At 39.8% G+C, this 25,784-nt stretch overlaps 1 protein-coding gene across 5 annotated transcripts in view; it reads right to left on the reverse strand.

The window, feature by feature from the left end:
• The window catches only part of EXOC6B (exocyst complex component 6B), a 600,511-nt gene that overhangs the window by 137,227 nt on the left and 437,500 nt on the right, over window positions 1-25,784 (reverse strand). For all 5 annotated transcript variants that reach the window (XM_044392293.3, XM_057309029.1, XM_044392302.3 and 2 more), the window contains one exon: window positions 13,793-13,866. In XM_044392293.3, the coding sequence (XP_044248228.1) occupies window positions 13,793-13,866 (74 nt within the window). The remainder of the gene's footprint in view (window positions 1-13,792; window positions 13,867-25,784) is intronic.

Here is a 25,784-nt window from a genome sequence, read left to right on the forward strand (position 1 = left end):
TTGGTGAGGTGCTGTAAAACAGTGCATGAATAAACCGCTAGGTGTTCTTTAAGTTGGTCTAACCCTTTGTTGTAGGAACCAGCCATGCACTGAAAAGCCATAAAAATCTTTTTATAACTCTTATATAAATAAGTTACTTCAAGAGGTAATGCAGATCAAAAGTCCTTTAAGTATGAATGTATATCTTACAACTTCGATGTAAAAACAAAACATTAGACATAACTTTCAAGTTCAAAAATAATAATGACTAATGAAATGATAGACTATAAAACTGATATACCCTTCATAACAAAAACTCTAAGCAAATTAAGAATTAAAAGATGCTTGCTCAACTGATGAAGGATGTAAAAACTTACACCAGTTATATTTAATGGTGAAAACTAACTACTTCCCCATTAAGATCAGGAATAAATTCTCAGTACTCCTATCTGACATTGTAGTGGAGGTCCTAGTGCAGAAAGGCAAGAAACAAAAGGGATCTAGATTGGACAGGAGAAGTAAAATGGTCTTTATTCACAGATGTCATAAATGTCTACCTAGAAAACCTCCCAAAATGTATAAAATACTACTAGACCTAATAAGTGAGTTTAACAAGTTTGAAATTCAAGGTCAACATACAAATACCAATTGTGTTTCTATACACTAGCAATGAACAATTAAAAATTGACATTAGAAGAACAATACCATTTAAAACAAACATGAAATACTGTGAAATTTATCTTACAAAATACATGCAAGATTTGCTAAAAAATACAAAGCACTGATGAGAAAAATCAAAGACATAAATAATTGGAGAGATAGACTATATATATATATACATACATATATGTATATATATATATTTATGGACTAGAAGATTCAATAGTGTCAGAATGTCCATTCTTCTCAAGCTGATCTAAGAATCCAGCAAAATCCTAGCCAAAATTTCAACAAGCTTTTTTGTAGTACTCAACAAGCTGATTCTAAAATATATATGTAAAAGGACCTAGAATAAACAAAAGGATTTTGAAAAAAAAAAAAAGCTGGAGAACTCATACCATACTATCTGATTTCAAGATTAACATAAAAGTAAGATCAAAGGGTGCTTTGGTGGCTCAGTTGGTTAAGCGTCTGCCTTTGGCTCGGGTCATGATCCCCGAGTCCCAGGATCGAGCCCCTCATCAGGCTCCCTATTCAGCAGAGAGTCTGCTTCTTCCTTTGACCCTTCCCCCTCTCGTGCTCTCTCTCTCTCTCACTCTCTCTCAAGTAAATAAAATCTTTAAAAAAAACAAAAGTAAGATCAAGACACAGTAAAAGGACAGACACACAGATCAATGGCACAGAGTCTAGAAATAGAACAATATATACGTGGTCAACTGATTTTTTATTAAATGTGTCAAAGCAAATCAGCAGAGAAAGCACAGCCTTTTTAACCAATGGTGCTGGAACAACTAACTATATGTTCTACATAAAAATTCAAAACATGACCATTTCTTATTTTATATTGAAAAATTAATTCAAAATATATCATCAGAGACCTAAATATAAAACTTAACACTATAAAACTCCCTGAAGAAAACACAGTAGATAATCTTTGTGACTCTGGGTTAGGTAAACATTTCTTAAGATGGGACACATAGACTATAAGCCATGAAAGAAAAAATGATATCATTATGATCTATGTATTATTTAAACAAAAAACTCAAAACTTTTCAAAAGATATTAAGAAAAAAAAAGAAGCCACAGACTAGGAGAAAAAGGTTGCCAAATACCTAACTGATAATGGACTGTTAACCAGAATATTTTAGGAATTATTTTAAAAAACTGGACAAAAGATTTGAACAAACACCTCACAAAAGAAGAGCTAAAGATGCCAATGTATACGAATGATGTTGACCATCAATAGTCATTATCGGAACGCACATTAAAGCCACCACAAGATACTACTATATATACCTGTTAGAGTGATGCAGGTAACAAAACTCGACAATACCAAACACTAGTCAGGGTACAGAACAATTGCAACTCTCATATATTGCTGATGGAAATGCAAAATGGTAAAGGCACTTTGGAAAAGAGCTTGATAGTTTCTTATAAGTCAAACATATACTTTATGACCCAGTTACCTCACTCCTAAGTATTTACCCTAGAAAAATAAAAACATATGTCCACATAGAAACCTTTACACAAATGGCTTTATTCATGATATCTCCAAACTGGGAACAATCCAAATATTCAACAGGTGGTGAATGAGTAAATAATCCCTATAATGGAATACTATTCAGCAATAAAAATGAACGGACTACCAATATATGCAATAATAGGAATGAATCTCAAAAGCATTCTGCTAAGTGAAAGAGGCCAAAATAAAAGTATGATTCCATTTATATGACAAAACTATAGTGTCAGAAAGCAGAGAAGTCATTGCCAGGAGCTGGAAATGGGAAGAGGAGACTCACTGCAAAGGCATAAAGAATTTTTTGAGTGATGGAAGTATTCTTGACTTTTGTGGCAGTTACACAACTGCGTAAGTTTGTAAAATTTATAGAGCCGTCTATCTAAGAAGGATGAATTTTACTCTACGTAAACTATGCCTCAATAAACCAAAAGACAAATAAAAGACTGTCTCACCAAGTGTTGAGGAGAATGTGAAACACCCGAACTCTCCTTCGCCGCCAGTGGGTGTGGAATATGGCAAACACTTTGGAAGAGTTTGACATTTTTTAAAATAAAGTTAAACATACACTTAGCTCAGACTCAACAATTTCACTCCTTGTGCTACCCAAGAGAAATGAGAGCACATACCCACACAAACACTTGCACATGAATGTTTACAGCAGCCTTATTCATAATACGCCAAGACTGGAAGCGACAAAGTGTTAGTAAATACAACAGGCAAATGATTAAATAAATTATAATATATCCATATAGAGAAATATCACTCATCAATTAAAAAAATGAACTACTGATACAGTCAATACCATGGATGAATCTCAAAATGTTACACTGAATGAAAATAAGAATAAATTCTAGAATTTTATATATAGAATATTATATATATTTTTTAGACTGTTACTTTTAAAATTAATTTTATTAAGCTATAATTTTATGTACAATAAAATAAACCTATTTTATGCATATAATTCCATGAGTTGTGACAAATATATACACCTGTGTAACTATCACCACCACCAAGAACATTTCTATCGTTCCAAGAAGCTCCCTTGTACTTTCTTTGTCTTCAGTCCTGTCCCCTTATCCCCAAGCAACCACTGATCTACTCTCTGTCACTACAGATTAGTTTGCATTTTCTAGAACTTTATATAAATTTTAGAACTGGATTATCAAATAGTTCCTTTTTATTGATGAGTGACATTTAGGTATATGATAATTTATTTAGTCATTCATTATATTTATGAACTAACAACTGAAAACAGATTCTAGGCTACAAAAAAAGAAGATTTTATAATAACTTGGAAGGCTTAAAATGCTGGAGTAAGCATTATCATGTTACTTAATATTTGGTAGGCCTATAATCAAAGATAGTAGGAAACTACATCTTCAGGAGGGCAAATAATTTGCCAAATGTCACAGCTGGTCCCCGGTCTGCCCAATTCTAAACTTCTTAACCACTATGCTGTCTTAACACTGGTACAGGGTTTGTGGGATTTGTGGACATAGGAGAGTCCCATTTTTCCTAATGTTTAAAGTGTTTAAACATTATGTTTAAAAAGACATAGAAGGAAGAGTTTAGAAGTTTAAGAGGCCAACCAAGAGTTTTCCTTCTCCACACTTATGGGATTTGGTAAACTGTTAGTGCTCAGCATTTAGAATAGACTCTAACCAGCTCTCTGCTAACCTCTTGGGAACAGATCCTAAGTCCCCAGATTTACTAGGATCTTGCCTATATAACTAGTTTGCCAGAACCAGTTTTTCTTTTCCATGAGATAATCTTAGCAAATGTTACAGAATACAATGTGAAAAGGGAACATCAGAAGCTAATCTAGGAAAGTGAAGGGTCCTTTCACATCAATGCTATCCAGAAGAGCCTCTTGCCCGAGTTCAACTTCATTTCATGTTAATAATCCCTTAGTCAGATCTTAGAATGTCATAGTATCTTTCTCTCTGGCCACATTCTCAATGAGTTATTTTGCTCTTGAAATTAAGAAAGACTAAGAAAGAAATGATCCTGGTTAATCAAGGAGGAGCTACTTTAAGAAATGAGAATCTCACAGATCTGACTGTTCGGTCATGTCTGAAATTGGTCCCTTTGCAGCTCCCTGTCTGATGATATGCACCCTATGAAAGGCTCCTTTCTACATATAGCTGTCTCAGGGAATCAATCTTTCCTGAATCAATCTTTCCTGACTGTATCTTTGCCTCTGCAACTTGCTCAGTCTAGTTTGCCTCCCACCGAAGTTCTTCCTTTCCTGTGGTTCCTGTTCCATTTTTGCTTCGCCCTTGAGACTTAACACTTTCAATTGTCTTTTTGGTGCCCTACCTTTACTGATGCTATCTGGTTCCCCTTTTCCAGTCAGTCCTCTCTCATTTCTTTATGCATTTCTAGGAACTTGCCTAGAAGGAGGGTTTTAATCTTCGGATCAGGGTTCTAGATGCTCTTTTTGGTCCTTGTTCCCCAGGAGCCCATGCTTGCAACTGTGGCTCCCAAGTAGCGAATTCTCTTATAGCTAAGGGGCTTCTTTCTTGGCAAATTGAAATACGCCCCAATTCCCTAAATCTAGCCCTTTGCTGTCACTCTCTGCTGCCCTCCAGCGGCTGTCAATAGGATGCAGGGGTTAATAGATTCAAGGCCTGGCTCTTTTGCCCTTTCCCTGGCCTGTGAACACTTGTTCACTAGTAGGACACTAAGGCAGTGCAGTTAATGGAGACAAGATTTGTGTTCAGAACCTATTAGGCTTTAAGTTCCGCCAGAACTACCACAACAGCCTTTGATACTACTGCTAGTCCCAGGGAAATTCACTGGTGATGACTCCCTTGTCCTTTCTCCTGAGGATGTGATTACCTCAGAAATTTACAAATTCTAGGTTTGTGGGTATGCAGATTCATGCTGCGTGTTGAGGTACCTACCTCTAAGGCTTGGCTTGCTGGGAGAAGCAGAGAGCAGTACAGAGCTTTGCTCTAGCCCCGGCAGCACGCCTCACAGCTTACCTCAGTCTCTCTTACAATATAGCATGAGAAGACCACCAACGCTGCCCATGAGGAAAGGGAGAAACTGACTTCCTAGCTCTTCCCACAAGAGCTGAAATGGAATGAAACTCTAGCCTCTGAATGGACAGACTTTGCTATGAGGCTATCCAGAGTGCTGCTGGCACCATGCCCACTTTAAAAGTGACAGTCATTCCATTGGAGCAAAGGCATAGAAGGTTGTTGCAGACTGGACTCACACTTCTAGAAAAAGTCCTTCTAGCATCCACTGGAAAGGCTGTTTGATGCTCTGTTGGAACACCTAAGTGGCAGAGCTCTGCCTCTGGGTAAAAGTGTTAAACGATTCTGTTGACCAAGCTTTAGATTAGACTTCCCATCTAACCCAAGACTGTGCCAATATGGGTTGACAACAACAGTGGATAATGTTAACCTGGGGGGCCCATGGGTCAAAGGCCAAACCCAATGTAATATTCATAGGAAAATATATCCAAAGTCTGGTGTTTTGTTTCCTGCCACCCAAAAGACTACCCACAACTGCTCCTAACTAAAATCCTTCACCCACTGCTTGTCTGCCATTAATAAGGGCCCTGACAGGGTCCATAGTGCCTGTCATTCATGAGTCAGCATTTCCAGACACATAAACTCCAAAAAGGAGGATCCTCAAAGACGCTCAGAAGCTACCTCTTTACCAAGCACAAATGTGCAAAGAACCAAATGTTTGCCACTCACATTCCTGCTAAGTGGCTATGCTTCCTCTCTGAGGAAAAACAAAGCCCCTGGAAAATACACACGGGTATTCATCAGACCTTCCACCTTCCTTTCAAGAACCCCAATTATTCTTCATTGTGAAAAATCAATGTGGAATCTACCTCTTATAAGCTATCATGATCTCAGTGTGGCTAGCATCCACTACTAATATTTGCACCTTCTCCTTTGACTTCTAATCTCTTGAAAAAACTCCATGAGACTTTAGAAATCAGACTTCCAAACTGCTAAAGTGATCTCCACAGTGAGAGGATAATAAATAGAAAATGGCCTTCCTAACATGCTGTGATGTCATTTGGCCCATTTTCCTAGCATTTATATGACATCTTATGTGATTTTCTATACCGAAGACTTGTACTCTGCTTGGATATTATTTCGTGAGATCCTGGTCTGGAAAAAAAATGGATTCTGTATTAAAAAAGAAAAAAAAAAAGCCCTGAGACAATTTTTGAGCTCACCTCCTCTCTAGTTAAGAGGTTGTTATGAGGTGAGACAAAGTTTCAGCAGTTTTAGAATAGACTCTCCTCCAATCAACCAAAGGTGTTTCGTAAATCTCAGAATGTGTCACGTATTACTGGTAATTCCTTCTATGAATGTTCCGTGATGGCCCAGTTATAATGTCCCAAGCAAGGGAAGGAAAGAGACCTCATTCGCAGTGGCTGCAGCAGCATCCCAGTGGCTGAAGCCCTTATTTATCTAGGCTCCATCCCGTGTGTGCTGATCCAGCCTTGACTTAGATGAGGTCAAAAGTCGAGCTCAGTGGAGTCTATCCTCAGTAATGTTTCTATTTATATATTTTACAGAACCAGGCCCAAAGGTGTTAGCTTTCCCCTGCTCAGGAACAGGAGTTATTTGCTGTCAGAGCTTCCTTTGAGGTTAAAGGTATCATTCTGAAGGTTATTGCTGTCTGCCAAAACAACTCGGGCAAAACAGTTTTGTCACAACAACCAAAAAACCCTACTTTCAAAAACCAAAGGACCACCTTTTGAAGCGTTTCAGGCTGACCATCTTATTTATGCCAGGCTGCCAAATCATAGCTATAAGTTCTTTGCTGAAAGTCTGTGTATCAGTGTACAACAGACTTGGCCTTGCCCTGGGGATCTTGCCAGAAAGTTCTGCAGCTATTCCTAAAATTGACCAATATGGCATCAATACAAACCAAACAAACAAACAAACAAACAAACAAAAAATCTAGACCAAGTGGCATCCCCTTGGAGCATGAAGGCCACCTGAGGGGAGATTTTGGCAAGAGCAGAACGTTGAAAAGGCCTGCTTTATAAGCACAGGCAACTACACAAGAATGGGAGCTCCCAAGGGCAGTGTGATTCACTGCACCGTACCAAGTACACCAGTGTACCCACTGTAACAGTGCTAGGCATAGTGCTCAATGAATGAATGAATACGTTCTGATTGGGGCGGTCTCTATCTATATCCAAGTGTTCACTATGCCTACATTAAAACATGGACTACGGTCTGCAGGAACCTTTAGTAACTCTGTATCAGCAAAAGAGATCTGTGTAGGTAGTCTGATATTATTACTTTAACTTCTTTTAACCACCAAATGCCTTCAGGATATGATGACTCTGGATTTCATTTCTGAAATGACATCTAACCACATATACACGCTACCATACCAGTAGTGCAGACGATCTCTTCCAAGATAATGTGCTTAATGGCTTAACCCATTCCTTCTGACCCCACCATCCACATCAGTCGTAGCAATGACATCTTCCAATTCCATGAGTTACCAAGCTATTTGATTTCTGACTCCAGTGCAAATGACTCCCAATTTTACAGGCCATTATTTATTCAAGATCATACACAACCTGGAGGTCAACAGAATACTTCAAGTGAGCACTTGGAGAGTATTTCTACTAACATTACTGGTCCAGACACTTTACTACTAGAGGATTTGCGGATTTGCATACCACTCTGTCTTCCTCCACTAAGAACATCCTTTCACAAAAATATTCCCTTATTGACTCTCCCCACACCTCTCGTTTCCTCCACCATGACTCCTTGGCAACTGCTCAGGAAACACTTGGGAAAAGTACAGGTCACCCCCTCCCCAAAACCCCAGGTTACGTTACAGCAGGTTAAAAACCAATATTAAGAAGTACATGTGGGAAATGGCTTTCTTTGTGTTAAATACAGCTTAACCATTGCGCTGAAAAAATAGAAGACCACCACCTGAGGCCTTGTAAGATGTGAGCCTGCCCTACCCTGACCCAGGTCTCCCTATGTAGTCTCCTAGTTAGGGCTTGTTTAGACTGGTTAAGGAGAAACATTAAAAAAGAAATTCTATTTACTATATATCATTTTGTTATGTGCCGTATCGGACAAATTCAGTTTTGATATCAATGGGTATCCTACGGAGGTTAAAACATAAGTGGTTATTAAGCAAAGTTAACATTTTTCCACAAGAGCCAAGAGCAGTCAAGCAAAGAGGGAATGTCCCTCTTTGTGGGCATGTTGTTTATTAGACTCGCAGGCAGGGCAAAAGAAAAGAGCAGAAAATTTGATTCCAAAACCAAAATTTCATTGAATCGGATCAAGACAGGTTGGAGAATAGGAAGGGCAGTTGTACACAGTCGGGTTCTTGGGCTGTTCTCGGGTCTGCACACCTGATACTAGCTGACAGCACTGACTTCACCTACTGCTTCTAACAGGAATAAAACATCAGAATTTGTTCGACATCGCCAAAGAAATATACAATTATTTCTCTCAGGTCCTATACTTGTTTTTAAGGCAAGTTAAGTGCCTGCAATGGAAATGCACCGTGTTTACTTTAGACTGAAGGTTTAGAAATTGGGGAATAACTGGCCTAGGGGGAATGTCACCAGCTCCATCTAAAAAAAGCCATAGATATCTTGGGATGGCTTTGCTGTTTAAGAGTCGTTGCCAACAAGCTCCATTCAGGAGATCTGATGCAATGTCACAACTGAGTTCATTCAGCTCTATAAACACTTAGTATATCGGAAGTAAATAACAGTCGGGGCCAAGGAACAGAAAATAACGTTACTGAAGAAAAGAACCCATTCAACTTTTCCTGTTGGTCAAATAAGTAAGGTGAACAGCCAGAAATTAAATGAGTGATGTAAATAATTAATTAATCTGGGGGAGTTAAGACTCCCTCACAATGAATGTGAATAACAAAAAGGTGAAATGTTCCGGGGTGGCCCACAATAAGCAGGGTTTGATGAGAAGTATAGGACATTAAAAACAAAACAAACAACACAAAACAGAGGTCCATGAGGATGCTGAACAGTAAAAGGAAAGAAGAAGAGAAGTTAAGAAACGGGAGCTTAAAGAAATTAGTCTAAGACTTAAAAGAAGGAAAGATAGTCGAGATCCTAGTTAAATTGACCCCCATCTGTTCTTAAACAAAACTTAAAACTGGCTATTTTCTATGCTTAAAACACTTTCCTCTCTCACCAATGCCTGGCTTTCTTTCAGCTTAACTTTCCACTTTTTAAATGATATATTTTAACAACTACTTAGGTTCACAAAGACCTCTCCACTCTAAGGCCCCTTTCTGCATTTATAGATACATCGTTTGTATAAAGGTCTTCCATCCCAACCAGAGGATAAGTTAAAGTCGATTTTCCCACTTCTTGACTCTGGGCTGGCCCTGTAACCAGCTCTGGCCAACAGAATGTGGTGGGAATGATGGTTTACCAGTTCCAAGTGTAGACCTCAAGGGGCTTGCACATTTCCCCTTGCTCTCTTGGAACCTGACAATGTGTCACGTGATCAAGCCTGGGTCAGGCAGCTGGCGGATGAGACATCACATGGAGCAGAGAACAGTCAGTCTAGCTAAGGCATCCTAGACCCGGCAGTCCCTAGACAATCTAGTGCTGGACCTCAAGGTACGAGTGAGACCGCTGAACCTATCCTGATTGCCAATCTGTAGAAACTTGAGTTAAATAAATCGTTCTTCTATTAAGACAACACGTTTTGGGGTGCTTTGTTATGCAGCAAAACATACTGAAATAACTGAAACATACACAATGGCCCCATCCTTCCAATGTAACACTTATTACAGTGTGACTTATATTAAAATTCAGTATTTGCTGATCAGCTCTTTGCTCCTGGAGGACAGAGACTGTATTATATTCATTTGTGTACTCCCACAGCACCTGGGTGGTGCTTTGTTCACCCTAGGCACTCAGTGTGGTAAGCCGACACGAAAATCAACTGAAGTTCAAATTCTCATGTTCATCAGCACTACGTACTTAATGCTTAACAACAGAAGAAAAACACAAACCATAGCACTATTAAAGAATCAAATCACTACTGAGAATCTACTATTGGCCTTGTATTCTAATTACAATTATGAAGCATTAAGGGCTGGCAATGACTAGTACTTGGAATGCACGCACCACTTCAAGATTGTTAATAAACAAGCCCTTTAGGGTGTCCTTGTCAAGATTTCACATTAACCCAAGTTTGGATTTTGATAAAATTTGCACACATATTTGACATATGAATGTGAAGTTGTAGTGCAACCCTACTTTTATGAACTTAGAAGTTTAAAAGCATAAAGTGGCAAAGGAGATTTTGATTTGCACTGTCTAATTCACATTATTATCAACAGCAGGCTTTCTATGCCCAGAAGTCTGACAAATGAGATAAGTACGTTCATGGGCATTAACTATGAGGTGCTGTACACTTGTAAAACATCATGAAAGCTTGTGTATTCAAAATGTCATTTCACTCTTTTCCTTACGAATTAGGAAACTGAGAACAGACAGGACAGGTGGGAGAAAATGAATAGTTTTGCTGTCCATATCTGATTTGCTTCCTAATTGAATTTCTATAGCTTTTAAATGACACTCTACTATTATAGTCTATACAGAGATGATCTCATCCAATATTCTATGTTTTGATTATTTTAAAAATTATCGTTCACTTGATAGTGTCTGAAACACTCTGAAGCAGGAGGACATGAGAGCATGATCAGAACAAGTATGCCCATAAACCAGTGAGGCAAATACGGTCGATGACAGCAAAAGAAGACCCCTGCTGCCCTGCGACTATGGTGTCCTGCATGGGCCTATGCGCTGTAACTTGCCCTAACTTTAACTTCTTCCTTTAACTTCTGCCATGCCTGTTTAATTTTGTTATCTCAGACTAATGAAGGGCACGATGATGAAATCAGTTAATAAGCTAGAAAACCGAATCAGGACCGAAAGCGGTTGGGACCGGCTAGAATGATAAAAATCTGTGTTGTTAATAATATGAAAGAAAAATTAAATCAACTGTAGAAGAACTACATGAGGAACGGGTGACGGTGTTACACGTGACAAAGACTCAGCTACTAGCAGAAGACACTCAATAAAGCAGGAGGCAAAGCCTGTCCCCAGACGGTGACGCGCTAGTAACAACGTAAGGAATCAAAGGGGCCGAGTTAAGTGAGACGGATTTTAGCCAACTTAAGAAATATCTTTCTAATAATCAGACTGTCCTAAGGTGGACCTTGCTGGTTTGGGGCAGTGAGTTCTCTTCAAGGGGGATATGCAGGCACATTCTGGGTGCCGTGCAGGGTTTCAAGGATCAAGCCAAAGGTTATACCGCATGATTTTTAAAACTGACCCCCAACCCCCAAATTCCATAACTCTATTACAGGATTCCGAAGGGAACATGCAAAAGGACAATATACTCAAGGACACTTAATTGTGCGTCATTCGCGGTCAAGATATCTCCTCTGGAGACGTACTCTGAGGTGCTCTCCTTATGGTCTGAACATCTCCATAGCCCAGAAGTCTCCTTCTAAAAGGGTGCTCAGCTAAAATAAGTTATGAGAACAACTAAGAGGGACTGCAAAGAGATTAATATTTGCAGCATGGGACATGGAGGGATCATTTTTCTCACAATGATCTAACCTACCGGAGGCCTGCTGCTGACGAGCCTCAGCCTGGGAACTGGGGAAGTTTTTCAAATGATCTAGGTTAGAAAAGTTTAAGCTGTTTTAACAGAGACAGCCATAACTAGAAATTGGGTGACAGATTCAATAGGAAGAGGCATACTCTTCTTATTATTGAATTTTGGAGTTGGGGTTTCTCCTGCTAAAATATCATAAAAGGACCTCTGAGAACAGAAATGCGATGGCAAATCGGAACTTCAGCGTGAACAGCGGTGCTGAGAGCTCACAAGCATTTGAGCATTCATCCCCGGCTCAGATCCACCTCATTTTGGCTGTGCTTTCTAACTTACTCCCTTAGTTAACATTTTCTGCGAACACTAGTTGCTTTCCATAGGGACCAAAACCACAAACTAGAGAGAATGACCACGCTTCCTTCTCATGAATAGTGAGAAAGGAAAAATTTTTCCTTGGGTATGTCTCTCCAATGAAATTCAGTGTCTGCTTTCCAAGAAAAGCCAATCGGCTCAGAAGTTTCTGAGAAGAAACAGGGAAGAAAAGTCCCAACAGATAACACTCCATAAAACGCTAAAGCAAAAATCCCCCTTTCAGCCTCACGTCCTCCAAGGGGTTAAAACCTGTGTCTGTTGAGTTGCTGAATCCACAGGTGGAAGGTCTTAAGTGCGCAAAGAGATACTCAGCTCCATTTGTGACCATGCTGGGAAAGCCTTTATGTGTAAGAGAACCCCCACCTCGGCCCCCAAATATTAAGTTGACACACGTTTCTGGGACGCGGCCTGAATCCTCAAACTTTGGCGGTCTATAGAGACACAATTTTCTGTTTTCTGCTTAACAGGGCTTTCCAGAATTGTCATCAGATGACAGATTACACCACCCATCCACAAGGATTCAGGGGTAGCTCAGGCCATCCATTATGGGTTAAAAGCTGTTCCAGCATGAATCGAGTCACAGTGGTAAGGAGACTACCAATACAAGGGGTCCTATAGCTTTAAGAAATACTCTGGGCATCTAAAAGTTTTCAGAATGCAAACTATGTCAGCTCTGAAAACAAGAGGCACTGCATCATTATGGCAGGAGAAACAAAGCCAGCCCCCTTTTTAAAACAGACAAAAAAAAAAGATTGTTTTAATAGGAGAGAAGCATCAGTCATTGATTCTTACTTCATTCACACTTTCTATCCAACCCCATCCATCTTCAGAGTGAAGAGATGACAGAGCCCAGTTAACTCTCTCCCTCTTTCGGCCCCCGCCCATCCTGTTCCTCTCCACCCAAAACACCAAGGCCTACCAACCTACCCATTTCAATCCGCAAGCAACAGCCCTATAGAACGACTCTTTCTATCCGATGGGCTTGCAAAAACTCAGGTACGCCTGAGTCCCGGCTTTCATCAACATTGCTTTAATAGGGTTGTCCGTCAGGTTAGCATGACTGGTCGGGGCCTTTGCTAATCACCTTCTAAAACCACCACTTAGTCACTCATGGCTGACCACATGCTACAAAGGAGGGGATGGGGAGATGTAAGGGAACAGAAAAAAGTCAACAAGCCAAACCAACAATCCAGAATGTAAAATATTTCATTTTTCTTAAATGCTGCCGCCCTCATTCTATCTGCAAACAAAAGTCCTCCGGGCAGGCAGTCTCTGCATCAGTGCACCTGCTAGCATTGGTTTGCCGAGTTATCTTTCTGCTGTGTCTGCAAAAGCCAACTATAGCACAATGGGTCACATCACTTGAGGGTCACTTGAGTCCCTCTACGCTCTGGGTCCCTCCTCCCACCTCCTGCCTTCCCTTCTACCCACAAAACCTTTAACTCCACCATAGCTAAGGATCCCAGATAGCTAAATAAAAGAGGTGGCCTCAAACACAGGGAAAAACCCTTAGGTCTCCAGTGTGAATCGCCAACGCCAATCCCCCTCCCCTCCCCTTTTCCTTAAGACCTGATGGTCTTCAGTCACACATCTTAAAAGAAAAACAAAAAACAAAAACACAAAGACTTACTTGTCTCAAGTCGATGAAGGCCAACTGCAGCGTGTCCTCCTGGAACCCAGGCACCGGGCCGGATCTGGCAAACTCTGTGGGAAAGAAAAGAGGATAAAAAGCGCCTTTAACTAACCATGGACAGGGAGATTGGCAGACGGATGACAGGGAAGACAAGAGAGGCTGGGGGAGAGGAGGACCAAGCTTCTAAGGAGTCATGTCTCTCTCCCTTCAGCTTCTTTGTTTGCCCTTCAAAATTCGTGTCATCAAAACACCATTAATTCCAGCATCCTGACAGCAAGGAAACTGTACTAATTCGACCTGAAATTTATTCCCATGAGCCGCGCTGGGCTTCAGAGTATTTGTTTTGTGAATGGACAAACAACTTGCAAAGGAGGAGGGAGTGGGGGAGAGAAAAAAGTTTTTCCTCTCAACACAATAAAATCTTCAGCTGTGAAACTCTTTTCAGTTCCGAAAGCTATTTATATTTTAGATCGCTGAAGGAATTTTCTAATTTCACGCCTGTCACCTCATTCCCCAAGCATTTATCAAAAAATATTCCCTGCCACATCATTAATTATTCCCTCACTGATTATTTGTATTATCTCATGACTGCATTATTGCCAACACACACACACACACACACACACACACACACACACACAGACACCCAGCAGAAGCTGTCCCGATCCACTGCTTGGCTCTTGAGCAAAGGAGCATTTGCAGATATGAAAAGGCCCATCTGAATAAATCTCACTGCAAAAGCTTAAGGAACATTTGCACATGTCCATCCTACTAGCGTATTCTTTGTCCTTGACTTCTACTTCTTTCCCACTCTTGAAAATTCTTTTTTCTCTTCCCGCTACCCCAATTTAGTCTTAGGTCAAAGAGACCACATGACTGCTATTTGCAATTTACAGTAGCGCCTTGGGTACATCAGTTTATGACTCTGACTTCTACATCATTAACAAGAAGGTAACTGCACGGGGCTACAGGGACAAACACGAGGAACAGTTAAGAATGTCAAGTTTTATCGTCCCTAAGCCCAGCTTATTATGAAATCAAAAGGTCTTGTTTAAGCTCTCTACACACATGCACGCCCGTGCATGCACACACACACACACACACACACACACACACACACACACACCCCATGCAGAGAGAGAGAAAATTCAAGAGCTGGGCAGTTACTATGTCTTGAATTCTCTCCGTAAAGCCAAAGTGTGATAGACATTTAACATCAATCTACTATTTACCTCAGAAACAACTCAAGTCTTGGCTCAAAGCAAATATGAAAAGGAATGTTTTCCTTTCAATTATGTTTTTCTCTAGGAATGAATTTAAGAAATTATACAGACTCGGTATCATACTTTTCTTTTGAAATGAAATAAAATCCATCAAGATATTTGCATAAATGCCTGGAAAATTACTTGCAATGTCCAGTAGTTGGCTAGATTTAAATGATGATTTGTGAACAATTATAGGAATTCCTGTTTTTTAAAAATATTTTCCATCTGGGGCTTCTTAGACATAATAGGTTTTCATAACATCCTTGTCCCACTTAAAAAAATAATGCTAACATGTTAAGTTGCAGGGATTATGGAAACGTCATGTGAAATGAAATTTAACACAATTTATTAAACTAATATATAGCACAGACGTATTCTACAACCGTACACAAATACTCTTATTTTAGACATTTCCATAAAAACGACTTGTAAGTGGAAGGAGACAAACTGTATTTAGCATGACTAGCAGCATTAGGTTTTGATTTGCATTGAAAAGAAAATTCAAGTGCATTTGTAAGTTAACTCTATCCTATTACAGCCCAAATGATTCAAGTTTTAGAAGAGTGAAATCCTACAGCCGCACAAATACTTGATGAGGGCCATGTTAATAGAAAACCTGACACACGCCGTCCTCCATATCTTACAACAGCCATTACACGTGCTAACCTTGTAGAGAGCGGCTGTTCAAGTCCGATGGACGATTTTCCCATACTCTGCTCTTACAGAAAGCAGTTCTTTGAATTATAGCCACAGCCTCTCTTTTGGACAGCCTTGACCGTCAGTGGTCAGCTTAAATAAGCTTCCCGTGCTGGGTTCATCCCAGGTCGGTAGCTTTCCCCCATTGCCCCTGCATCAGCCAAGGCGACGTTGCATCATTTGAGGTACCGAAGTTTCACTGTCAGTAAGAACCTTTCTTGAGTCAAAAGTAGCATAGTCGTTCTGCTTACCTACACATGTCCAACTCAACACAATTACCCTGTGATACGTGGGTTGAATGCCTGAGAGCTGGCTACCCATTCTCACATCTCCTTCTTGAGCATGCTCCCTGGGACCAAGGGATGACACTGCCGAAACCACGCAGGAATCCAGATGTGATACAGATTTAGTTCCCAGAGTCTCACTTTATAGGCCTCATTTTTATGACACACTGAATCTTCCAGGTTCCCAGAGGACATAATGGCTTTTTAGATTTGATTCTGCTTTTATAAATCGAAGGGAATCAAAGAGTGACAAGTGCATGAAGGTATGGCCAAGTACAGAGATTGAGTTCACATGCAGTTTATGGAAATGTCTGATTACTGGATATTGAACTTCACGTTTGTATTTTTTCCCATTGTTTCATGTGTGTCATTCTTGTCTTCTCATGTAGATAAGTAAACCCCTTAAGGATGAGGACCATATCGCTGAACCTAACAAGTATCTGAAATAGTAGATGTAAAACAAACACTCATATTAGTTAAATAAGGTACAAAACCAGCAAGATTCGTTAACCACACATACTCTTCACCACCAATGAAAATCTTCGGATTGCAATAGGTAGTGTGTCCTTAACATGAGTATCAATAAGCCTGCTTTAGGAATTGGTGAGTTCTTTAAAATTACGTGCACAATGATTGAGGGGATGGGTTTTGAGGTGATAAATAGCAGAGTTTGAGCCCAAGATACTAGGTCTATGGGCACGGGCAAATTACTTAATCTCCTTAAAGCATCAATGGCTTTTTCTCAAAAATGAAGAAAACAGTGCATTCCTTATAGTGCTGCTATGAGGATTAAATGAAATAACACATATAAAGCAGCTGGCAGAGTGCCTGGCATATCATAATTGATTATCATTACAATTAGTTTTTTGTGTGAATATACGGTTCTCTGGGAAGAAGGTTCATAGCTTTTACTGAATTCTCAGAGGACTGGTGACCAAACAAAAGTTTAAAACACGCTGTTTATATACCCAGGACGAAACATTAGAAATGATTCAGCTACCGTTCAGTGATGTGTTAGTGAGTTGGCACTGCAAATTTATTTATAGGCAAATAGTTACGTCTTTCACTTAAAGGAAGCTGATATGACTAACAGTATGTTAACCACAGCACAGTGATTTTTATTGGTGTTATTTAAGAATTTCAATAAATGCATAAAATGGATCTCCTCTAATTTTCTGACTCAATATACCTTTAAAAACATGACTGTTCTCCTAGAGTTAATTAAAGCATAAGAAAATGTGAATATTTTAAATAAATGAACATTTGTATATATAGTCCGATTCCAACTCTATAAAATACAATATGCACAGAAAACATGACAGTAAGTACTCATTTCATAATGTTAACGGAAGCTGTTACAGATTGATTACAAGAGAGCTTTATTCTTCTTTATATTTTATAAACTTTTAAAATGAGTACAGACCACTTTCATAATCAAAGAAAAGGAAACAGAACACACACACACACTTATGCCAAAATTACTTAGTGGTGCTGATTTAGTCATACTTTCTCTAGTGACGAGAGAATAACTTGTTCAAGATTTAGCATTACAGGCAACTGGGATTGGTCTGCACACCCGAATTCCCAGAGGTTGCTCAACAGAAAGAGAAGAAAACTACACGTTGGAGGGGGGCGAAGAGCCCCAGTCTATGTAACAGGCTGATGCCTAGACAAATTGATCCCATGTACACACAAGAAGCCTCTCTTTAGCGTGCCAAATGGAAATCTTCCTTCTTTTGAAGTCAAAAAGGGGTACAAGTACGCCATCATGACTAAGTAGAACCAATGTACATATGGGACACAATGGACAAGTCCCTTCGGGACTTATCTCTAGATTCCAAGATCTGTAAGAGGTTTTCAGTCTCCAAGGGCTTCCAAAGCCTGAAGTTCTGTAGAGTAGCCAAAGTATCGTGAGACTAGACGGTGCTTGCTCTATTTCAAACAGACCCAAACCCGGACCCTTGACCAGCACGTGTTACTTAGGGGCTGAGTCAAGGTTCCAGTGAGGCTGGCAAGAAAGCTTCCTCTTCAAAACTGGTTCAGATTAGTAGTGCTCCTGACTACCACTGGCGCATTTTCCAGAGGGCTCTGCTCTGCCCAGCAGCTCTTTCTTGCCCTTGTACTATCACTGGTAGGGACTCTCGGAGTCAAAGCTGACATCAGGGCTTGACTCCAAGAACCAATTTGCAAATGTGAAAAATCTTTTAATGAGGAAACTGCCAACTCATTGAAGTTTATAAAGGAAATCTTTTCATTAAAAAAAATAAGAAAAAGGAGGTGTAAAAGTTACAGAAAAGAAGGTATATTGTTAAGTGAAGGTACAAGTGGGGAAAGAAAATCACACAAAGTATTTTACTTACCAAATATTCAACATTCCTTCACATTCTTATGTATACTTAAGTCTCTGAGATTTGGCAATCATTTTTAAAAACAATATTTATTTCTCAAAAATATCCAGTAGGTTTACATTCCTAATAATCTTCATATTAAAAATTACCAAAAGAGAAGAAGAAGGGATGCCATTAATTTCAAAATGCTTTCTAGACTTTTTGAAGGCTGATCTTATAATTAACTAACACTATCACTTAGAGGGGGAAGGAAAAAAAATTTTAAATAAACTTTAAAATTATCTGGTACATTCACATTTGACTGAAGAAAAAAAATTATAAACACCATAGAACCCTAATTAAAATAAAATGGTAGAATCAGATTAGAAGGGGCTTTGAGAAAGTCAAAATGACAGTCTACAATCTGTACATCTAGATAGGACATCAGGGAGCTTATCAAAAGCAAGTTGGGAGAAACAAAATAAAATTAGTTCTTCTGAAGTGACTCAAGGGGAACAATCATGTTTTTAAGGGTGTACTGAGTCACAAAATTACAGATCTATTTTATGCAAATCGTCCACGGAACAAGAACAATTTTTGAAAGAAGAAGAGCAACAAGGTAAAATTTATTTCAGAAAAGCAAACTAGTACAATATTTGACAAATAGGTTAAACAGCAATTGTTGGAGAAAACCACAATTGGTTTACATAAGAGGAAGTTGAAAAGACAGGGGGCAAAATTGTAACCAGAGGTCCCTGGATACCGTCGTTTACTTTTGCTCCCAGCGAACGTCCAGGTCGGACAACAGACAAGACAGCATCACCAGCCCTCACGGAAGCGATTCGAGGTTTGGTTCTGGCCAAAACGCCAGGTGAGAAAGAAAACGCTGTACCCAGGAGCCCAAAGTATGTTGGCTACTTGTTTATACCTTAGGGTCACGTCAGGTCACATGTGGGTTTTGTGGGATTGAAAAAATAAGAGCCGCTGTTGCTGTATTCACATAATGGTTTCCTGGTCTCTGGCTCCCTGGAGCCGCAGGTAAGGGGTGTGCCAGACCTCGAAGCGTGGCTCTGGGGAAGCTAACCCCTTCTTGCATCACTTCACAGTGGCTCCACTAAGCTAATTACAGAGAGGAGCTGATAGACTCCGCAGGGAATCCACTCAGGGCCCTGCTGGTCAGAGAAAGGTCGGCCAGAACATGAGGAAGTAAGAACGAAGGAGACAGATATCCAGGAGACAGGAAAAGGAGGCTGGGAGGGAAAAAAACACCTTGCAGATGCTACTGACTCTTGTGTGGAAGGTTGCTCCCACGGACATGGGATCATAAAAACCAGACAGCGTTATTTAGCCAGGGTAGGACTCTGGGCTGCACATGATTCTCTGCTTTTTCACACCTTACGTATGTAACTCACTACATCTCCCACCCCAAGAAGGGCAGAGGAGAGCACAGGCTAACTGGAATGGATTCTCAAAGTTCTGGGAGAGAAACCTGATGAAAAGTGATGATATTAAAATCTGATTGCAAATGTCAAACCGGTACTCCAAACAGATTTACAAATGACTATTAAGTTCAATTTTCCAAGCTCCTTTTGCCCTGAAAGACCACGGAAAGCTAGGACAGAGAGAAGTGGCTTTTTAATTAGGAAAGAATTAATCTCCCATACGCGAAGAAACGGCCCCCAGCAAGAAGGAACTTCCATGCTGCTGCTAAGTAAGCAGGCCAATCAATCTCCACCTGGCTGTCCCCAGACCGCACCGCTGAGAGGAGAGGAGGGTCCTGGCACTTGCATGACTGGTGTCAGTGACAGCACACATTCACCTGGAGAGAAAAGCTGTTGCATGAGGAGTAAACCTAAAAAGCAGAGAAGCCGATCTCTACTTCTTATTTAACATATAAGAAGAATCAGTAAACAGTTTCATGAAATTGGTTAGCTGACTCTAGCAAAGCAAACTAAAAACTACATCTGTTCAAGATTGAAAAGACGGTGATGATGTAAGTTCCTACCATTTCATGAAGTCCAGGGGGCACTGGGTGATTTATGGAAATAAAGTGCTATTCTTTGTCTGAAGAAAGAATACTTTAAATGAGGGATAGGAATCCTTAGCTGCGGTCACTACATTAAACAGAGTGACTTCTGCATTGTGCGGTTCTTTGCAGAGGAAGAAGGGCTCAGGAAAGTCAAGAGCTTCACGAATGACAGAACAATGTCATGCCACGTGGCAGTGGACTTTACCTTAATATTCCACAGAAAAATAACAGCCAAAAACAGAGCAAGAGCTGACGTAGGACTCGAGCGTACAGCCTATAATCCTAAAGCGGAAGGAAGCGTTTGTAACCACTGAGGACTTCTACGGATGGGAAAATTAGGGCCCAAAAGGTTAAGTCAGTGACCTAGTTAGAGTCTGATCCTTCTATTATTTCAATATGCATCCCCCACCTGGAATGTCCAAAAACAAATATTCACTTTACATTTCCTTTATATGCATATGAAATATTCCTTCCCATGTATTTATAGTTAGGAATAATAAAATCATAAAAATATACAGATTTGTACAAAGTCATAATTTTCCTCTGAAGTTCCTGAATGCTTCACCATTTTGCAAAAAAGGGCCAATTTCATAATATATCTTTTAAAATTATGGTGAAAAGAAGCTTCTTCCAATTAGCAATCAGCAGTGCTTCTGTGTATAATCTCTGGAAAGCTGAGGATCTGCCATGAGAGAGGTGGGCTTCCTGAGAGAGAGATGAGAAAGACTAGTGCTCTGAAGTAGTAACTTTATATCCTTGACATTTTTGCTGTGCTTTTAAGGACTTAATTTTATCCATGTGTTTGTTCAGCACTGATGATTCTGCTGTACGAACATATACATAGAGCTGTGGCTAACGGAAATTTTACAGAAGGATTTTGAGAAGGATTCTGCAGGTCATTTAACATAACAGCGAAAATCAATTTTCTAGAAAAGCACTGTCCAAAAAGAAACGCAAGCCCCATGTGTAATTTTAGAATTTCTAGTAGACACATTAAAAACAGAAACAAAATAATTCATTTTAAAATTAATAATATATCTTGTTTGACCCAATATATATATATATAATATTTCACTTTTAACATGAAACTAATATTTTAGGGGCACCTGGGTGGCTCAATCAGTTAAGTGGCCGCCTTCAGCTCAGTTCATGATCTCAGGGTCCTGGCATCGAGCCTCACGTTGGGCTTTCTCCTCAGCGGGGAGTCTGCTTCTCCCTCTTGCTCTCCTTCTGTATTCTCCCTCTCTCTCTCTCTCTCTCAAATAAATAAATAAAATCTTAAAAAAACATGAAACTAATATTTTAAAAATTATTCATGTTTGGGGCAGCTGGCTGCCTCAGTTGGAGAGCATGTGACTCTTGATCTCAGAGTCGTGAATTCAAGCCCCACATTGGGTATGGTGTCTAGTTTAAAAAAATTATTCATTTTTTTTTCAAAATTCGGTATGTATTTTACATTTACAGCACATATCCTTTCTGACTAGCTACATTTCAAATGTTCAAACGGCCGCTTAAGGCTGGTAGCTATAGCACTGGACAGCCCAGCTTTAGATGATGTCAACTATAATGAACGTAAATTAAAATTAATTGTGCCAGGGGCTCCTGGGTGGCTCAGTTGGTTAAGTGTCTGATTCTTGGTTTCAGCTCAGGTCGTGATCTCAGGGTGGTGAGATCCAGTCCTGTGTTGGGCTCCAGCTTGGCGGAGAGTCTGCTTGGGGTTCTCTCTCTCCCTCTCCCTCTACCCCTCCCCCAGCTCACATTCTCTCTCTCTCTCAAAAATAAATAATCTTTAAAAAAATTAATTGTGCCAAGAATGACTTCAGATTTTGAAACGACAAAGAATGAGCATTTTTATTCGTAGCAGTATGAATTCTATCTTTCACATTGGCTATGAAATTAGGATTGAAGCAATGCCCATGATACTACACAATGGCTTCTACTCAGTTCAGATTATAAAAGTGTGTTGCCCATAGAGAGCTATAGACTTCATATATTCTTCACCTTGCCCATCAATACATTTTTATATTACCTCTCTATTAATCCTGACACTTAGATTCTTATGTTTCTTCTCTTCAACCCATTTTCGCTCTCTTACACAGTCGTCCCCCCTTATCTGCAGGGGGATATGTACCAACTCACCCAGCGGATGAGCACTGAACCCCATATATACTATGTTTTTTCCTATACATACATAGCTACGTTAATTTCTAAATTAGGCACAGTAAGAGATTAACAACAATAATAAAATAGAAAAGTTACAACAATATACTGTAATAAAAGTTACGTGAATGTGGTCTTTCTCTCTCTCTCAAAATAGCTTACCGTACTATACTTATCCTTCTTGTGATGACGTGAGAAGATAAAATGCCTGCGTGACGAGATAGAGGAGACAAGTGACGCGGGCGCTGGGATGCAGTGTTAGTCTACTACTGACTTCTGATGATACCTCAGAAGGAGCATCGTCTGCTTCCAGATCACAGGTGCTCTTGGGTAACTGAAACCGCAGGAAGCAAAACTGCGGGTAATTGGAGACTATGGTACCTAATTTATAATAATTTTTTCAATTTATCCTGTTGAAAGTATTCTCAAATCATTTTTGGAAAAAGCAGTAGGGTGTCAGTTTTTTCAACTGATGATATTGAGGAGGATGTAAGTTTCTGGGGACAAAGCTCATTGCCTCAGTTTCCCCAGCCAATGATGACAGTAACAATCCTGATCTATCACTGCAAAATAAGGTGCAATATAAGGTGCAATATAAAATAAATGCTGACTTGTTAAAAGGAAAAGTATCAAGACTCACTATCAGAACTCAGAACAGGGTGGAGGTATAATCGTATGCACTATGAAAAATGCTGAAAGTCAGAGACATGACTAAGGCAGATTCCACATGGGAAGTGCCCAAAGTTAAAAAAGCCAGATTTTTTAAAAAGTCAATATAATTCTTTTCAAACAGAGTATTTAGTATTTCTTTGGTATATATTTCATGGATGTTCTCACAATTTGCTAGGAAAACAAAGTCTCATAATGCAAGCTGGTGTCCACAAAAGATAGATATATCATTAGCTAAGGTAACTGAGATTCTAGTCCTTTCTAAAATTCACTTATGTGACCTTGGGCCAATCATGTAAGTTTTTAGTACCAGATGTCTCTGCTGTAAAATGAAGGTAATAATATTTCACTTCCTTAAAGCTATAGGACTAAATGAAATATACTCTTGAGGTCTGTGATATCATAAAGAATATATCTGGTCTTTGTCCCCAGCTCCTGGAATACCGCTTCACATACCCTTGAAAGCTCCTGAGCAACAGGAGGTGCGATTCACAGTGATCTTCTTTTGACCATACCTAGGTTTATGCTAACAAGGTTGCTCAAGTATGCCCTTAGTTTTAAGGGAGGGGCTGGACCAGCCAGAAAGACAAAGCTCATGATCAGAGGGTTATAATTTTCAGCCCCAATCCTAGTCTCCAGGGAGGGTAAAGGGGCTAGAGATTGATTTCATTTATGTAGCCAATTACTTATTCAATCGTGCCCATGTCATGGAGGCCCATATAAAAACCCTGGACACCAAAGCTTAGTAACTCTTCGTGATTAGTGAACACACTGCTGGGCTGGAAGGGTGACATGCCCAGATTCTAATGAGGAGAGGACATGAAAACTCTGTGCTGTCTCCCTCCTCCCCAGGACTCTGACCTGGGCATATCTTCCATTTGGCTGTTCCTAAGTTACAGCTTTTATAATGAAACTATCATCAGAAGTACAGAACTTTCAGTGATTTCTGTGAGTTTTCTAGTGAATTACTGAACCCAAGGGAGCATGGGGAGCCCTGAATCTGCAGTCAGCTAGAAAGAAGTATGAGTGGTTTGGACACCTGAGACTTGCAGCCGATGTCTGAAGAGAGGCAGTCTTATGGGACCGACTCCTTAACTTGTGGAGTCTGTAATAACTCCAGGTTTTAGTGCTAGAATTGGATTAAATTGTAGGACACCCCATTGGTGTCAGAGAATTGCTGTTGGAACACAAAGTCCCATCCAGGTCAAGTGCAATGTAACTTGACATGGGGTCCATTTTAACATCTAGGCTATAGCCATACACATGTCCCAGCATAATTAAGGTGAAATTATTGGAACTGGATACGATAAAATAGTATGTTTCCCCCCCTACATGGCCACTTCTTCATTGAATTAAAAATTTAAAGATATTAAATTAAAACAAGTCTTCATTATTAGAGATCATTTCTAACATGGCAAAGTAAAAAGTTCTGTACATCTTGCCCAGAGAAAGTTAACATTTTCTTTTTTTACTAGCTTTGCTTTTTTGCTTCATGAAATTGTTTGACTATCCGCTGGGAAGTTTTTCCCCTACAATGGAAATTTAATGTAAAGTATTAAAGCAGTGATCTAACATCCATGTTAAATGTCTGCATTAGATCAATATCAACATAAATACTACTCTCCCATTCTGGTTACATAGGCTAATGGATTTACCTCCAGAGCTCAAGACCTAAATGTAGGATCCTCAGGATCCATCTTACTTAGAGAACAGAAACTGTGCCACTGAGAACTCAGTTTAGGGTGTGTTTTCCCTTTTCTCTTTCCCCCTAAAACAAACAAACAAAGACACAAAAACAAAAGAAGAGAATCTCTGTTAGTGCAACCGGAGCCCTTCGGCTGACAGTCACTAGGTAAAGGGTCAAGGGACGGACTTTGGACACAGCTCCTGAGCTCTAGAAGGATTAAGGATTTTAACTCCTAGGCACTGCTGAGAGGCAGGTTAGTATTTAAAGAGAATTTAGGTTAGCTGGAGGAAAAGGAAATGAAAATAATTGTTTCTTAAGGCACATAAGCATGATAAACTGGTGCTTTTAAAGGAATATCTTAAGTGCTAGAAGGTATAGGAGATAAATGAACATTTCAAGTATTAAAAGCACTCCAGTCTTTGAAATGATCCTTGCTGAAAAGCTCTCAAAAATGCTTTCCTAGGGAAGAGTAGAGAACCTCACTCTTTCCCCTGGTTAATTGTCTGGGCAGGGGCTTAGGCTACACCTTGTTTCTATCCACTGACAGGCGGACAGTTGACAAAGAGATTCCAGTGACTTGGAAGGAAAGGGCAGGCCTCAAGCAGGCTGACTGCCTGGATTTGGTGGAAAATGGGGATTTGAATTTCTCCAGAAAGGCCCATCATTCAGAGGAAAGGGAAGATAACGACAGAAAGAAGAGAAAAATGACCAGGTAGACTAGGTAAATTTTACTGATGCCCACAAAGAAAATAAAGGAAGAATTATTTTTCTTTTATTCTCAGTTACATTATATAAAATGTTTGATGTTAATTGCTATTAAACAGTCCCAAATCATTAGGCTGAACAATGCCAACGTAAAGAAAAATAACCAC

The sequence above is a fragment of the Ursus arctos genome, unplaced genomic scaffold (genome assembly GCF_023065955.2).
Source record: "Ursus arctos isolate Adak ecotype North America unplaced genomic scaffold, UrsArc2.0 scaffold_8, whole genome shotgun sequence".
NCBI classification, from domain to species: Eukaryota; Metazoa; Chordata; class Mammalia; order Carnivora; family Ursidae; genus Ursus; species Ursus arctos.